The 17,441-nt window shown below is 47.7% G+C and overlaps 2 protein-coding genes across 11 annotated transcripts in view; one reads left to right on the top strand and one right to left on the bottom strand.

Annotated features, from left to right (window-relative positions):
- ZFAND3 (zinc finger AN1-type containing 3) overlaps nucleotides 1-17,441 on the top strand; it is a 376,418-nt gene that overhangs the window by 332,951 nt on the left and 26,026 nt on the right. For 2 of the 9 annotated variants that reach the window (XM_055264607.2, XM_055264611.2), the window contains one exon: nucleotides 8,854-11,238. The exons of the other annotated variants lie outside the window; for them this stretch is intronic. In XM_055264607.2, coding sequence (XP_055120582.1) covers nucleotides 8,854-9,008 — 155 coding nt within the window. In that variant the 3' untranslated portion in view covers nucleotides 9,009-11,238. Of the gene's footprint in view, nucleotides 1-8,853; nucleotides 11,239-17,441 lie in introns of those variants that run through there. 9 annotated transcript variants of the gene reach the window in all.
- BTBD9 (BTB domain containing 9) overlaps nucleotides 11,998-17,441 on the bottom strand; it is a 507,047-nt gene continuing 501,603 nt past the window's right edge. The window contains exon 13 of one of the 2 annotated variants that reach the window (XM_063632289.1): nucleotides 11,998-12,461. In XM_063632289.1, the coding sequence (XP_063488359.1) occupies nucleotides 12,281-12,461 (181 nt within the window). In that variant the 3' untranslated portion in view covers nucleotides 11,998-12,280. The remainder of the gene's footprint in view (nucleotides 12,462-17,441) is intronic. The other variant, XM_063632296.1, reaches the window with a different exon arrangement.

The following is a 17,441-nucleotide window of genomic DNA, read 5'->3' on the forward strand; positions in this document are numbered from 1 at the left end:
TGTCAGGTAAAGTGAGGGCTGCTTGAGCTGGGTGACAGAAGGAGACATTACTGGGACAAAGCCGACATTCTCCACAGAGGAGAGGAAAGAGGTAATTAGAGCTTTTGCAAGAATGGGGCTGTCTGGAGAAACAATAATAAAGGACATCAACAGTGGTGAATTTTTTTATACTTTTAAAATGGCGTGTGTACAAACTGCATGGGGAGCTTCGTTAAGCTGGACTGTGGCACAGTTTTCTTGCCTGCACTGCTGACGGCTGCCTGAGAGCGATGTGACGGCACATGCCAAGGGAGGGCTCTGGATCACCGCTGACTGCACACAGCTGCCTTATGAGTTGTTTGCACAAGGCTTTTGTGTCTTTGCCTCTATCATACTGCTTTTGGTTCTAACATTTAGCTGGCATGTAACTGATATTTTATTTGGGGGAAGCAGATGATTGCTTCTGTTTTAGAGCTGTCTCGATATGATTTAGTGTTTCTTATGAAATTGTTGAGGAGGAGCGTGGGCTTTTCTAAATTGCAAGTTTTCCTTCTCTTTGAAAAGCAGACAGACCAATGCCCAGCTTGTTGATTCACTGTGGCTTTGGTTCCAGCGCCCTGGGCAGCTGACTTCTGTCCATCCAGTGGTTCTCTTCTCAGCCCAGCAGAGCGCTATGTCAGCCAACTCAGCAAGCTGGGATCCAGTTCTGTTTATTGGAGTCTAATGATTTTCCCTCTACCATGCAAAGCCAGGGATGGAGGAGAATGTAAAGCAGATGCCTTCCATTCCCGAAACACCTGCAGCTGCTTTGCCTGCGCCCTGGCCTGATGAAATAAAATGCATTTAGGTCCTTTAATATAATACATTTCTGTGCTACAAATTCTGCCTTGGGCATTGGGTCGGCGCATGTGGTATAACCCAGGGATTGCCGCTGGTAGGAGTATATATAAATGGCTAATGCTTTACAACAAGCTTCCCTGTAACCACCTGCTGTTCCCAGCGCACACTTACATAGGAGCTCTGAGGCCAGCGAGCTGTCCTAAGCTTTAAACAATTATTACTGTGCTAGAAAAATGTGATATATAGATATTTTTAATAAGGCTGCTTGATCATTTAAGGAAGATGGGTCAGGGATATTTGTCATTTATTTTTGAAATAGACACTTTAGATGCCAAGTGGTTCATGAATTGATGTACCACTTGAGATTAATGAGTTGAGGTTTGGAGGGTCAACTCAGGATGCTTTGGGAGGTCTTGGATACCTTCTGTCTGCTGGAGCTCATGTGCATCCACAGGAATAGTCTCTGATTTACCAAAGAACCGGATATACCTGCCTGGGCTCCGTCGCTGTGCTGGGGGATGGTGAGCAGGTGCCTCTGCGCAGACAGCAGCGTGCTGCCACCTCGGGCTGCACACCAGCAGAGCGTGTTACAGTACCTCATCCCCAAGGCTCATCAGTATTTTTAGGTCCTCCTTCAACTTTTGACAATTTGAAATTTAAATGAGCAAGGAAGTGTAAAATATTTGCAAATGAGGTAAAAACACCTGAGCAGCTGGAGCTGCAGCCCTCCCTGGTCTGTGGCTTTAATAAAACAGCCACTTGAGGGAGCTTCCAAGTGAGGGATCTGCAAGAAAGCAAATGTTTAATTAATTATAGTCCAAAAGTATACAGAGCTGTCCAGTTTTGCCAACTTGAAATAATACTTTTTACTTCAAGATAAAGCCAATATTTAACATTTCTATCTAGCACCGATTGAATCAAAATGTCAAGGGCTCAACTTTTGTGACTTTCAGCATCACCTTCTTTGTCTCCCTCAGGAAATTCTGTGTAAAAGGGCAGTTCAACACCTGCCCATTTCTTAGGGATTGGAGGGAAATGCTGGCCTGTAGGGTCCAGGGGCCTCAGCCAAGGGTAGAGGCCTCACCTCAGGCAGGATGTAAGGTGGGCTCCTTCCCTCTGACCTCCAGCTCCTGCTCCACCCACCTCTCCAGACCCCTTACAGTAGCCATTCCCTGTGGCCACTGGGGGAAGGGAACCAGCGGACGCTACTTGACTTGGTTCAGCTGCCCTCGAGGTGTGCCTAGCCTGCCAGCATTGCCTAGAGGTAAAGAACACAGAACACACACCCAGCCCGACCTTCTAGGTTGAGTTACACCTTGGAGTGTTCCTTTTGGGCAGTGATTGATGTTGATTTTTGTATATAAGTGAGTGGGATGTTGTTGAAATTTTCACAGCACTTTAGAACAAAGTGTTAGATGTTATGGCACTTTTGCCTAATGATGGCGTTTGTGCAGATTGTTCTCAGTCATGTAGGTTTAGTCTCAAAACACCCACTCCTCCTCCCTGTATAGACAGAAGTGAGGTGTCGCTGTGGATGAGAGCATCTGAATGAATTGTATCCATTTCAGATGTTAGCTTTAAAAGCTGTAGGGTCATGTTAGAAGTTTGGTTCCCGCCAAATGATTAGTTTTAGAGATCTGCACGTCAGATCTTTATGGGTCTTGGAAAAATGCTCCTCAGTTCAGTTTTCTGCTGGGAATGTGTTTCTAAGGCCCTTTAGGTATTGGGCATCTTCAGGTTTATGTGGCACATGGGTCATTAGGGCCATAGGCCCCATTTCTGCATCAGGAGGGCTGAGTCCAGATGTTCTGGTTTAATATTTATGAGTGGTTTCTATTGAAATACCTGTCCTCCCGAGAGAAGTGCCCCTACCCTCCGCCTGTCTATTCCAGGTGAGTGAGCTGAAAACTGCCTCCTGCTTTTCTCATTCACATGGGATTCTTTCAGAACAGAGTTTTAGATAGGTCTTGAATTGTGTTTTTGCCTTTTGCCATAATCTTGTGTCTTTGGTAGCGACAGTCAGGGAAGTGATTGCTCTGCCCCCATCACTGTGCCAAGCCACAGGCTTGGGCGGGGCCCCGGGATGACAGCCTTCGGTGGTTCAGCCACTGTGGCTGTCTGGACAGGCATCCTCTTCTTCCATTCCTGTTCCATGTGCCCCCTCGTGATGCTGTCTGCTCACTTGAAGGAGGTCTTCTCAGATGGAGGGTGTAGCTGGTGGAGACCCTGGGGAGACCTTCCCCCCAGATCACAGGGGGTGACTGGTACTACCTGCTGTGGTTGGGCCTCCTCACTAGTCCTGCTCTCTCTCTTCCTGTGCCCAGGGCAGCCTGTCAGAAGCCAGGGTGGTGGCAGGCAGAGAGAGGCCTCAGTCCAGAGGGCCATGGAAAGTGGAGTCACGGAGCACAGTGCCTGCAGAGCTGCTGTTTTTCCCTCCCTTTGAAATCGAGGGCTCATCCTAAATTGCTCTTCAGTGCCAGCAAGCAAAGGGACGCCCACACAAGTTCTTGAGCGTTTTGTGCAGATTTACTGAACGCAACTCAGGCATCCTTAAGGAAGCTCTGCAGCTTCCTCCTGGACCAGTATTTCATGAAAATCCAGTAATCTTGGGCTCTAAGGAGCAGGGTAGCCAGTCATGTGACTTGGCAGGGGAAAGGGCTAAGGTTAAACCACATTTAGCAGGCAGATTACATTTTCAACCACTTTGCCATGACTCTTCCCCTCTCTTTTTGGGGGGTGAGCATCCTTTTAACCATATTCCCCTATCCCTTATCCTCCTTTATCCCTTCAAAGCACCAAATGATACATAGCTACAGTAAGCAAAAATATGTTGAAATGTTTTTAAAATTACATGCTGCTGAACGATAGGGCCATAAGGAAAGTGTAGATATGGGAATGTATGTATGTGAATGAGTCAGTGAATTTGTTTTTTTTATTTGTACAAATGTATGGGGTACATGAGAAATTCTGTTACATGTATATAATGCATGTGATCAGGTCAGGGTTAGGGTGTCTGTCACCCAAGTACAGTACATTTTTGCTAAGTATAGTCATCCTACTCCACTATCTAACACTGAATTTATTCCTTCTATCTTACTATGTGTTTAATCCACTTCTCTTCATCCTCCTCCCTCCCCACATTCACCTTCCCAGTCTCTCTCTTTTCACTCTCTACCTCCATGTGTTTAAATTATTTAGCTCCTGAATATAAGTGAGAACATGGGATATTTGCCTTTGTGTGCCTGGTGTATTTCACTTAAGATAATGACTTCCAGTTCCTTCCATGTTGCTGCAACTGACATGATTTCATTCTTTTTGACTGAAGAGTATTCCTGTGTGTGTATACTACATTTTATTTATCCATTCATCCCTTGATGGACACTGAGGTTGATTTCATATCTTTGCTTTTGTGAATAGTGCCACAATAAACATGCGAATGCAGGCATCCCTTTGATATATTGACTTTTTTTCCTTTGGGTAGATACCCTGTGGTGGGATTGCTGGATCAAATGATAATTCTTAGTTTTTTGAGAAATTTCCATAGCGGTTTCTATAGTGGCTTTCCTAGTTGACATTCCCACCAACAGTGGGAGTTCCCTTTTCTCTGCATCCTCGCCAGGATCTGTTATTTTTTTGTCTTTTTAACAATAGCCATACTGACTGGGGTAAGATATCTCATTGTGGTTTTGATTTGTATTTCTCTGATGATTAATGATGTTGAGTATTTTTTATACACCTACTGATTGTACGTCTTCTTTTGATAATTGTCTATTCATGTCCTTTGCCAATTTTTAATAAGATTTTTTTTTTCCTGTTAAGTACCTTTTGTACTCTGGATATTAGTCCCCTGTCAGATGAGTAGTTTGCAGATATTTTTTCCCATTTGGCAGGTTTTCTCTTTACCCGTTTGATTATTTCTTTTGCTGTGCAGAAGCTTTTAATTTAGTTAAGTCTCATTTGTCTATTTTTGTTGTTGTTGCCTGTGCTTTTGAGGTCTTAGTTATAAATTCTTTGCCTAGATCAATGTCCATAAGAGTTTTCCCTAGGTTTTCTTGTAGTATTCTTACAGTTTCAGGTCTTGAGTTGAAGTCTTGAGTCATTTTGAGTTGATTTTTGTGTGTGGTGAGAGATAGGGGTCCAGTCTCATTCTTCTGCATGGGGCAGGCCAATTCTCTGAGCACTATTTATTGAAGAGGGTTTCCTCTTCCCAATGTAAGTTCTCATTGGCTTTGTCAAAGATCAGCCGGCTATGAATATGTGGCTTTATTTGAATTTGATTTTAATATATAACTTTTTAAAATCTGGGGAAAAAAGAATTACATGATACCCTGGGTAATAATACCAGAGCTGCTGTCGTAGTTCAGCAGGTCAGTTCTGTGTCCTCAGTGTTTTCATCCCTCCTGGATGCCACCGTCCTTGGCCCTCTCTGGAAAGGCCCTGATTGATTTCTAAGAAATGAGGTAGAGGAAGTGTTAAGGCTGGCCTAGCTCACATGACTATAAATCCTCTGTGTTTTAAAACTGCTTATCATTGAAATTAGGGAAAATAATCTTCTGTAGCAGCCTGGACTCCTCCTCTCTTTCCTTCCCCAGCTTGGATCCCAGAATTCAATCAGAGAGCAACCCAAGGTTCATGACACTTGTAGTGGTTTCTGGAAACAGATCTGTGAGTACCAAGAAAAGAGGATAAAGATTCATCCCATCCACCAGTCATTCCCATGCACCTCTACCTGCCATCCCCTGTATCCAGGACAACCCCTTTCTGACACCAAAATGCATTTCACCACTAGCTGCTGTCAGTAGATAATATCTGCTCAGCATTTGGGACAAGTTCCAGACATAACTTCCTCTTAGTGAATGATCCTGACAGGAGAAAGAATTGAGCTTAATTTATGCCATCTAATAACCTCAGTGCAGCTACTTGGGAAGTTAGCCCTCCAGAGTTTCCCCCAAACTTTTCTCCAGTGAATTACAGTGCCATATATTCTCATTGCTACCAGCGCTGCTCCCAAAATCTATCTGCTGTTTAATAGTTTTTTACCTTTCAAAAATGCAAGCTGGCTGGGTGTGGATTTTTGAAAGCATTCCTCCTGCCTTGGCCTCTCAAAGTGCTGGGATTAGAGGGTGCCTTCTAATCCCAGCAATCCCAGCACTTGGAGAGGTCGAGGCAGGAGGAATGCTTGAAGCCAGGAGTGTGAGACCAGCCTGGGCAACATAGTGAGACCTTGTCTCTACAAAAATAAAATATAAAAAAACAGCTAGGTGTGGTGATATGTGCTTGTAGTCGCGCTACTGGGGAGGCTGAGGCAGGAAGACCTCTTGAGCCCAGAACGTTGAGGCTGCGGTGAGCTAGGATTGCACCACAGCACTCCAGCCTGGTGACAGAGCAAGACCCTGTCTCAAAAAAAAAAAAAAAAAATCTAAGCCAAGTGTCAAGATGTGTCTAACCAGGTACACAGAACCTGGGCAGAGAAATAAGGTGTTTTGGGCTGGTAGAGGGAATATCAGGGTAGCTACTGTGGGTGTCACTCCCTGTTCCTTTTTCCAGAGTCCTGGGGCTCTGACATCCACCAAGCTGGCTGCTCACTAGCTGGCGGAAGGCAAGCTAAGCAAACATGGAGAAGGGGGGCCAGATGTAGCCTTTCCCTTCCACCTCAGTCCATCTTTGACTAATGAGGTGTTAAGCTGAGCCAGAAGCCAAGTTAATTCCAGCGGTAATCCATTTCCTGCTGCTTTTATTCAGCCAGCACCATTCCTCAGAAAGAGAGGAGAGCCCCTGGGACCATCTGAATCATCCCAGTATCTTGAAGAAAGGGAAGGGAAGGGGCAGCAGGGGTCCACCCACCCCTTATTATAGATGCTGAAAGTACAGAAATATGTGAGGACTTGGTGACAAAAATGTCTATAGATACATCCTGATGCCATCCTGCTGGTGCCCCTACCCTAAGCCCTGACTGGCAGCAGGTTCTCCCTCACCAGGTAGGCTTTGCTACGAAAAGATGATTTTACTTGTTAGATGGAGGATGCATATTGAGGCCATCCATGCCTCTGCTGCAAAATCCTTTAGGAGAAAGACAACTGGTATCCAATATCTTCGAGTAATGAACTTATCAGTAAATATAACACATGAGCTCATTAATCTTAACTTTGCTTTTGGACCAAGTGGGAGCTCGGCTTCTCGGGAGACAAAAATTGCATCTCTGTTCTTTTCCTTAAACCCAATCCCAATTTAGAGTCAAACATACTGCCCTGCTCTCCCTGGGAAGCAGTTAATAATGTGTTTTCTCACACAGTGGATGGCCCAAGCTCAGCTGGGTCACTCCAACCCCCTAGGCTGTGTACATGTCCCTTGCACACAGCCTGGGCTCAAGACTTCCTAGTAGGGTGTGAGTGCTACATCCTTGAGGCTGGTTGGTCCCCAGCCATTGAGGACACCACACACTCTCCTTCCCTCAGGCCGAGGAATATACGTGAAGTTAATCTTAGAAGTTAAGGCTATTGAATCTTAACCTTAAATCTTAAGGCTGTTGAAACTGTTCATCCTGTGGCCACTTCGTCCTTGCTTGGGCTCTTGCTGTTCTTCTAAAAGCACAGCCTCTACATCTCTGAAAAGAAGTTGAGGATGTGAGGAGGGATGAGTCTGTTTGCAAGGGGTGGCTGCCTGTTCTTTATGGCTTGGATGAGGGATTAAAAGAAAGAAGTCTGAAAAGAGATGCTGTTGGTTGGAAAACAAGTAAGGAGAGTGTTTGCTTGGGCAGGCTGCTGTGGGATGCCTGCTCCTGACAGGGGGAACAGGTTTAGGAATGGATCTAGATTTACCTGGAAGCTTGCTCCTGTGGACCTGATCCAGGCTATGGTGAGATAATCCAGGCTATGGTGAGATAATGCGGATGGGATGAGAAGGTGGTGAGGAGCCAGCCAGCACTGGCAGGTGTCTTCCTAGCCCTGATCTTGTTCTCCCCAGCGTTCCTGAAAAAAGTGGCCAGCAGACTCTGGGGACCTCAGATGTCTGTGCTCCACATGCGTATCGGCCGCTCTAGAGATTGCCTGGGAAGCTGGAGGGAATGGGAGACACCCTGGTGCAGCTGCCCCCTGAGTTCTCTGAGCCTGGCTCCTGGCTCCCGGCAGCCCTCCCCTCCTTGTTCCCGACCCAGAGTGACTTTATCTGTGCCAGCTCCCTGCTCGATAGGCCTCTTGATCTTTCATCACTGGTCTTTTTCTCTTATTTGCCAGACCAGTGTCTCCCTTGGATTTCTCTGCTTCAAAAAGAGTCTTGTAGCATCCTGCACTTCTGGGAGGGAAGGACAGTTGGGAGGCCCCAAGTGTGGGGATCTCAACCTCTCTCACCTACCCAGTGGAGTTAGAAGTATCAGGTTCCTTGGAGATGGCGATTGGAGCCCAGCATTGCTGTCCTTTCCTCTCTTTCTATCTAATACCTTTTCTAGCACTAGAAATAATCCACTTTCCTTTGAGAGCCCCCACTCATTTGTGGGTTGTGGTTTGAGCACTCCCACCATCCTCTCAAGCCCCAGCTGTACAGGAGGTGGAATGTCATTTAAGACATAATCATTTCTCCTGCCTCCTAGAAATGGTGGGCATCCTGTGGTGGAAATCACAGTTTGCCCGAGCCAAGCAGAGTGCTGAGCTGACAGCCTGTGCTCTTCCACCTGCATGGTGCTGGAGAGGAGCGCAGAGCTCACTCATTTCCAAGGATAGGGCTGTGTCTCTCTGCAGCCATCAACTTAGGGTTCTACCCTTCAAGGGTCCAGGCAGGGGCAGCCTCTGAGCAGCCACAGCTCGTGAGTTCGGAGGGTGTCGGACAGGCTTGAGCAGCTGTGGAATGCAAAGTGCTGACCTTCTTGCTACAGGGTGCGGGTGTTGGAGTGAGCTCTCTGCTGCATCAGGAACCCCTGCAATGACTGTTGTCCACTCACTGGGATGCCCCTCCATCCTCTGGACAAAGGCAGTCGTGAGGCTCTGTGCACTTGGAGGCCACCCTAACACCCTCTTTCCTCTGCTTCTCCTACTGCTGCAGGTTACGTGTTCTGTATGTTACATCGCCTCCCTGAGCAGCACGACTGCACATTCGACCACATGGGCCGTGGCCGGGAGGAAGCCATCATGAAAATGGTGAAGCTGGACCGGAAAGTGGGGCGCTCCTGCCAGCGCATTGGGGAGGGGTGCTCCTGAAGGCCAGGCATGGCCACCACATGACGCTGTTCTTAGTTCACTAATGTTAGCCTTATTTAGGACAAAGTCAGCCAGACACCTTGTACTGGGCACGCGTCAGACTGCAGCCAGTCCGTTTCCTTTCTTTAGCCAGCCATCCTGGTACTGTAGTTTAGGGGTTGATGGTGGTTGAAATTGATTTCTGGCTGGTTACTAAGGTGCCTGCTAGCCATTGTATAAAATTAAAACATGAAGAATATTTTTTTTTTGAGCATGGCTAGTGGATTTAAAACAACACATACCTGTCACTGCTGGAGTCAAACTTATAAAAAGCCTTAAGTGGAAAGTGTTCCAGACGGAGACTCTGAGTTAATAGAGGAGTAGAAGCTGGTGTTAAAGTTCCCACGACGCACATGGCTTTGCCAGAAACTCTGTTTAATGTTCGGCCTTTCACCTCTTCACTTATCCTTAGTCCCAGTAGCCAGGATACCTGATGGCCACGTGTGCCTTGGCCACGGGAGGCTGCTGAGATTGGCCACGTGGCTGGGCTGGGTGGTGGCCTCACTCTCCCACAGAGCTGGAAATGGGTGGTGGGGGACAGATTCTTATGGAAATTTTTTTACCTGACTTGCTATGAAAAAACTCATCACACAAGAAGAGAAACAGTAACCTCACTTTGAAAATTAGCTCCACTCAAGACTAGTCCACGAACGAGACCTGCCTTTTCTACACGGGATCCAAGGTCACGAGAAGCAGCCAGAGTGCCCTGCCCCTGCCGGCTCTGGTCTGCCATTCGCCAATGCAGGGATCTGGCACGGACCAGATGCGGCGAATGGCAGCACAGCGCGGTGGCCGGGTCTGCACACTGTCCTCTGCAGCCAGATTTCTATATTGGGAGTTTTTTAAAAAGACATTTCATAGCCAACAAGAATCAGTAGAAGTGCTGGGAGCAGCTGGGGAAGCTGCTGCCCACGGGCTCTGCCCCTTCCAGCTGGAGCCGCCCGTGCCTCCAGGGGCCAGGAGGATGATGCCGTGGCCTCCATTCTCGTTTCTATGCAGCCCCATAGTCCAAGGACACCCAGTCCACATCTACCACATAGCAAGTTTAGTAAGGGAAGGCAGCATACATCCCAGGGACAATGGGTTTGGATCTGTGTAGAACAGCGGTTTGTGGCTGTGGCCCAGCTCCGAGAGTGATATTTGCTCTGGTGGGTGAGGGCCTGAGGGTCATTTCTCCACCTGTGCCCCCTCATGTTCACAGAGGAGTTCAGCAGCTGCAGCTGCTCACGCCAGGTGGGGAAGGGTGGGGGTGGGCCTGGTTGCCCCATGTTAGGAAATCATTACCAGTCAGGTGGGGCTGGGGCTGGGTGGACAGGATCAGGATTCCCTTGAAAGCCCAGGCAGGGTGAGCAGTCCCAGTGGTCCTCGTGCCGCATCTGATCCAGGTGGGTGAGGGCAGGAGGCCCCTGCAGAGGCAGCATGGATCTGCCCACGCATAGGCTACTGGAATAGTTTAACCCAGCAACTTTCCTTTTTGTAAAACAACAAATGGTTCAACTCTGTCTGCAAATTAACAGCTGAACACCTGCAACTGCAAATGTTTTTTGATCCGACGTACTGAAATAGGAAGTCATGCTCTTCCCACCCTCCACCCACCAGAGTGGAACCCGCTGCAAAATCCCCAGCCTTAATTCTTGCTTCAGGACCCAGACCGGTGTCTTGCTCTAGGGCAGCCCAGGGCAGAGGGGCCAGGTCTGTCCAGCGTTTACCACTGCTGTCAAGCCACAGCCCTTGGCCACCATACGGGCCATCCTCAGTGAGGCAGCCCCGCACAGGCCTCCGCCAAGCTCTGGTCCCGAAGAGGCTGTGCGAGCCCTTCCCGGCCCTCCCCAGGCCCCGCCCACTGCCTACTGCGTGGAGGCAGCCATGGGAAGGAGCCCTGGGGAGCTGGCCTGGGGGAGCGAAGCCCATGTTCGCTTCCTGACTTAGAGCTGGGGGTGGGGGGTGGGGGGTGGGGCTTGTTCCCCTGCAGTATCTGTTCTGTGAAGTTTGTTAAATGTAAGGAAAGCTTAAATTCTTGTATCTTTAAAAGAGAAAATCTTATTTAACCCTTTTGTGTTCTAGATTTACTTACACACATAGCCTAGAGCTCAGTTTTAGTTTTAACATTGTGAAAATATTAAAAGAATCTTGTAACTTTATTCTTTTTTCTCCTGCTGAAAAAAAAAAAAATTAAACCAGTCGTATGAAAGTTTGGTTTTCTTGTTTCACCCCTTCTCCTAAGTGCCCCCTGGGTTGCTGGGAAAACTGACCCACCTCCCTGGCCAGGGCTGGAAAGAGGTGGGGGCCTTGTGTGCAGAGACTGTCTGCAGTACTTGGGGGCACTCGTCCAGTTAGCGTCCAGACTAAACAGCCGCTTCATTGCTTTCTGTTGGGGGCCTCTGCCCTGAGAAGCTGCAGGGCTGGCCTTGGGGTAAAGGTGGGTCTGCAGGGCCAAGCCTGTGCCAGCAGCCAGGAGGTTACACACTGGGGGGGGATCAGAAAACGAGCCCCAGCCCTGAGGGCCCCAGGCGTGGGTGGGGTGGGTGCTGGGTCCTGAGGGAAGGCAGCATGCCCTAGACCCGAACCCAACCCTAGGAAGGGCCTCCAGGATGGATGACGAAGGCTCCCGAAGGCTGGCTTGGAGGGAGGTGTGTGCTGTGGCACTCTTTGGTGTATAGGATGAACTTACTACATTTTTAAATGTTTAAAACATTTGGCAGGGCAAGGGCGAGGCACAGGAGTGGGACCTGTCCCCACTACTTCTAGGACAGAGATATTGAGCGCATAGTTGTCATGAGCGTGATGAAAATCCTCAGAGGAAATCAGAGGCCCAGTGGCGGTGAACAAGCACGGGGGCAAAGGGCAAGAGAGGGGCTTGGTGGCCTGGGTGTGAGGCGGGCCTGCAGGGAGCAGTGGCCTGTGCTCTGCGCACTGGTCCGCAGAAACTGGGTCTGCATCAGCTCCTTCCTGATTGCTTCACAAAGGCTTTTATTTCAACAACAATCCACAGCAAGAAGAGAGGGGATGGTGGGAAGACAAGCAGAAACCTTCCTGCTGGATGGCGTGAGAAACAGGAAACCATGAGTGGGAGGGGGCTGTGGTCTTCAAGGGAGCCTTCAGCAGCACATTCAGGGAGCTGTGAGCAGCCCCTCCAGCCCCAAGAAGGGGGTCTTCGAGAGAGGGTCCCAGATGGGCACGACAGTAACACAGATACCCAAGAGAAGTCCACAGGACTCTCAAAACTTACTTCCTCAGCAGCCATTCTCGCAAGTACGTGTGGGAAGGCTCCAGTGAGGGAGGAGTGATCGGAGAAAGACATGGAGACTTGGGACCCGGGGCGGGCTCTGGGAGAACTCAGCACACAGCTCCAGGCCTGTGAGGTGGCCCCATATCTTGTCAGCACTGGGTCCTGTCAGAGGGCTTGGAGAAGGTCTAAGAATCAGAGACGATACAGACAATTAAGCAAATAATAACAGTGTATTAATGCCTAACCAGAAATACACAGGAAGAGGAGCTGCAGACCCTGCATGACTCAGCTGTGAATAATATTTACATACAAATAATGTAAACACAAATACTAGTGAATATTGCTCTGGTAAAAATATATGCTGGATCTCAGTAGGAGACTGGGAGAGGGAAAGAATGTGCCTGTGTATTGGTGGCAGAGGGTAAGAGAGCCAAGTTCTTGTTCTTAGCAGGAAATCAACAAAGGATGTCCAAAGCTGAAAACTTGAGAGTAGTATGTTATTTAGAAATATGGAGGTAAAAGAAGAAAAAGCTTAAAGTTAAAATTGGTTTTCTTTGGGGTAGGAGATAGGAATGCAGTAGGCCTTATATTTACGACTACAGTTAAATGTGTAACATTGATTGAAAAATTGAAATGCTTTAATAAGGGAATGATGGAAGCCCTTCCTGGGAACTGAGGGGCCAAGTCCTCAGAAACCTGCCTTACTGTTCTCTGAAAGTGGGTTTCAGGGAGTTCAGGTCTCTGAGATGCAACATAGAGTGTTGGTTTTGATCAGAGCTGCTTTGGAAGATGCAGGCAGCTGGCACATCACAACACAGCACATGTTTAAAAACCCTGAAGGCTGAGGGCGGTGGCTTGAGTTTATAATCCCAGCACTTTGGGAGGCCAAGGTGGGAAGATCCCTTGAGTCCAGGAGTTCGAGACCAGGCAACATGGTGAGACCTCATCTCTACGAAAAAATATATATATTTTTTTCTTTTCAAACCCTGCATGTGGCATGCGATGCAAAAAAAAAAAAAAAAAAAAAAAATTTAATCGCTGCGGGGAGTGGGTGGTGGTACACGCCTGATAGTCCCAGCTACTCGGGAGGTGGAGGCGGGAGGATTGCTTGAGCCCCGGAATTGGAGGCTGCAGTGAGCTAGGATTGCGCCAGTGTGGGCAACAGCCTGAGAGCCCATATCTAAACATATATATATTTTTTTAATTTAAAAACCCTGGGAAAGGTGGCTGTGGCAACACCAAGCTTATTTGTTACCAAAACACCTTTTCTTAATCAGCACACCTTGGGAAAAGTTGCCCTGGTTCATTGAGCACCTACTGTGCACCCAACACCTGAAAAACTCTCCCTTGATCCTGTGTGATTCCACTTGGAGGTACCTAGAGTGGTCAAATTCACTCCCTTCATCAGGTCGGCCCGGAAGTTCCTATCTCCGGGCTTCTGTGGTATGCCATCCAGCAACCCAGATGTTTGGCTGGGCAGACACATGGAATGTCAAATGTCACCTTTCCCTTGGCTTAAATGCTGTGCCCAAATTCACACAGAAACACAGAAGGGTGTTTCCTGCCCGTCACTGGAGAGTCTGGGATGGGAAAAGTGCCTGAAGCAGGAAGGTGGCAACACTGAGTGCGTGCTGGGCCCAGGCCTGGCCCTCCCGCTGTATACCCTCTGGGGCGTCGCACAGGGTTAGGTGATTGAATTGTTGGCAGATGAGAGCACCCCAGACCTGGGACCTAATAAAAGGCCTTTTGAGTTTTCGACCTGGAAGGACCCCAAACCTCAGGCTCCCCTCCTGGCCACCTCTTCCAGGCAGCCCCATCAATCCTCGCAGTGAGGAGTGTCGTTGAAGGGGCCTGGGGGACACATCACAGGGTTAGATGGGAGAACTCTCTGACAGGTTGCTGGAGTGTCTCTGGAGTCCTCAGGCCCACACCCACCAAACACCAGGAGGAGTTGAAGAGGAGGGAGTCTCAGACTAGGAGGAGAGGGATCAGCTGTGTGTGACAAGGTGCCCAAGTTCAGGGTGGGGGTGGGGACCAAGACATAGACCCCAGAGGTAAAGCTCTGGGTCTGCACCATGGGAGCCCCATTAGGGGCATCTTCTAGCCCACAGCCCTGGCTAGGGTGACCTTCATTCAACATCTGCTATATGCCAGGCAGCATCCCAGACACTGGGGATATGATGGTGACCCAAACTACCGCTATAGGGAACAAAATAAGGGCAGTGCAAAGAATATTAGAGGGGTGACAGGCATACACAGTACGCAGGGGGAAGGGAGCAGGGGGAGAAGCATAGGGTCTGAGGACCTTTCTCTGTGATGGGAGTGGAGGGCCCTGCCTGCCGCCTGGGGGTTTGGTCAGGCTGCCACTGTGCGAGGAACAGCCTGCAGGGAGCGAGGGAGGACACAGACCAGAGGACTGGCTGGCTGGTCCAGGAGGCCAGCACGAAGGCTCAGTGCTCCAAGGTGGCAGGGAGGTGGTGAGAAGAGCAAGATCCTGGACTGATTCTTGAGGGTGGAGATAGCAGGAGTCGCCGATAGGCTGGGTGTGGGTGAGAGAAGAGAGGGACTATAGACAATTTCTAGTTTGGAGTGTGAGCTGCTGGAAAGATAGAGATGTCGTTAATGAAGGATGGGCAGGAGGTGTGAAGGGGGTGGGATGAGAGCAGACAGCTGAGGTGTAGATGAGACACCCAGCTAGAAATGTGTGTGTGGGGGGGGGGCGGGGTTGGGGGGTTGGGGAGGTGGTGCCTGGATACACAGTTCCAGGGCTCAGTGGAGAGGTCCTGGCTGGAGATGGGCATTTTTCCCCAATAATTTTTATGGTAGTAAAATATACAGAACATGCAGTTTCCCGCCTGAACCATCTTTAAGTGTACAGTTTAGTATTATTCAATCTATTCAGAATGTGGTGCAACCATCGCCACCGTCCATCTCCAGAACTGGAAGTGGAATCATACAGTACTCGTCTGTTTGTGTCTGGCCGATTTCACCCAGCACAATGTCCTCTGGGCTCATCCACGTGGTAGATGTGTCCGTGTCCTTTTTTTTTTTTTTTTTTTTTTTTTTTGTATTTTTTATTTTATTATACTTTAGGTTTTAGGGTACATGTGCACAATGTGCAGGTTTGTTACATATGTATCCATGTGCCATGTTGATTTCCTGCACCCATTAACTTGTCATTTAGCATTAGGCATATCTCCTATTGCTGTCCCTCCCCCCTCCCCAAACCCCACAACAGTCCCCAGAGTGTGATGTTCCCCTTCCTGTGTCCATGAGTTCTCATTGTTCAATTCCCACCTATAAGTGAGAATATGCGGTGTTTGGCTTTTTGTCCTTGTGATAGTTTACTGAGAATGATGGTTTCCAGTTTCATCCATGTCCCTACAAAGGACATGAATTCATCATTTTTTGTGGCTGCATAGTATTCCATGGTGTATATGTGCCACATTTTCTTAATCCAGTCTATCGTTGTTGGACATTTGGGTTGGTTCCAAGTCTTTGCTATTGTGAATAGTGCCGCAATAAACATGCGTGTGCATGTGTCTTTATAGCAGCATGATTTATAGTCCTTTGGGTATATACCCAGTAATGGGATGGCTGGGTCAAATGGTATTTCTAGTTCTAGATCCCTGAGGAATCGCCACACTGACTTCCACAATGGTTGAACTAGTTTACAGTCCCACCAACAGTGTAAAAGTGTTCCTATTTCTCCACATCCTCTCCAGCACCTGTTGTTTCCTGATTTTTTAATGATGGCCATTCTAACTGGTGTGAGATGGTATCTCACTGTGGTTTTGATTTGCATTTCTCTGATGGCCAGTGATGATGAGCATTTCTTCATGTGTTTTTTGGCTGCATAAATGTCTTCTTTTGAGAAGTGTCTGTTCATGTCCTTTGCCCACTTTTTGATGGGGTTGTTTGTTTTTTTCTTGTAAATTTGTTTGAGTTCATTGTAGATTCTGGATATTAGCCCTTTGTCAGATGAGTAGGTTGCAAAAATTTTCTCCCATTCCGTAGGTTACCTGTTCACTCTGATGGTAGTTTCTTTTGCTGTGCAGAAGCTCTTTAGTTTAATTAGATCCCATTTGTCAATTTTGGCTTTTGTTGCCATTGCTGTTGGTGTTTTAGACATGAAGTCCTTGCCCATGCCTATGTCCTGAATGGTATTGCCTAGGTTTTCTTGTAGGATTTTAATGGTTTTAGGTCTAACATTTAAGTCTTTAATCCATCTTGAATTAATTTTTGTATAAGGTGTAAGGAAGGGATCCAGTTTCAGCTTTCTACATATGGCTAGCCAGTTTTCCCAGCACCATTTATTAAATAGGGAATCCTTTCCCCATTGCTTGTTTTTGTCAGGTTTGTCAAAGATCAGATAGTTGTAGATATGTGGCATCATTTCTGAGGGCTCTGTTCTGTTCCATTGATCTATGTCTCTGTTGCGGTCCCAGTACCATGCTGTTTTGGTTACTGTAGCTTTGTAGTATAGTTTGAAGTCAGGTAGCGTGATGCCTCCAGCTTTGTTCTTTTGGCTTAGGATTGACTTGGCGATGCGGGCTCTTTTTTGGTTCCATATGAACTTTAAAGTAGTTTTTTCCAATTCTGTGAAGAAAGTCATTGGTAGCTTGATGGGGATGGCATTGAATCTATAAATTACCTTGGGCAGTATGGCCATTTTCACGATATTGATTCTTCCAACCCATGAGCATGGAATGTTCTTCCATTTGTTTGTATCCTTTTTTATTTCATTGAGCAGTGGTTTGTACTTCTCCTTGAAGAGGTCCTTCACATCCCTTGTAAGTTGGATTCCTAGGTATTTTATTCTCTTTGAAGCAATTGCGAATGGGAGTTCACTCATGATTTGGCTCTCTGTTTGTCTGTGATTGGTGTGCAAGAATGTTTGTGATTTTTGTACATTGATTTTGTATCCTGAGACTTTGCTGAAGTTGCTAATCAGCTTAAGGAGATTTTGGGCTGAGACAATGGGGTTTTCTAGATATACAATCATGTCATCTGCAAACAGGGACAATTTGACTTCCTCTTTTCCTAATTGAATACCCTTTATTTCCTTCTCCTGTCTGATTGCTCTGGCCAGAGAATAGGAGTGGTGAGAGAGGGCATCCCTGTCTTGTGCCCGTTTTCAGAGGGAATGCTTCCAGTTTTTGCCC

The sequence above is a fragment of the Symphalangus syndactylus genome, chromosome 23 (genome assembly GCF_028878055.3).
Source record: "Symphalangus syndactylus isolate Jambi chromosome 23, NHGRI_mSymSyn1-v2.1_pri, whole genome shotgun sequence".
Taxonomy (NCBI): Eukaryota; Metazoa; Chordata; class Mammalia; order Primates; family Hylobatidae; genus Symphalangus; species Symphalangus syndactylus.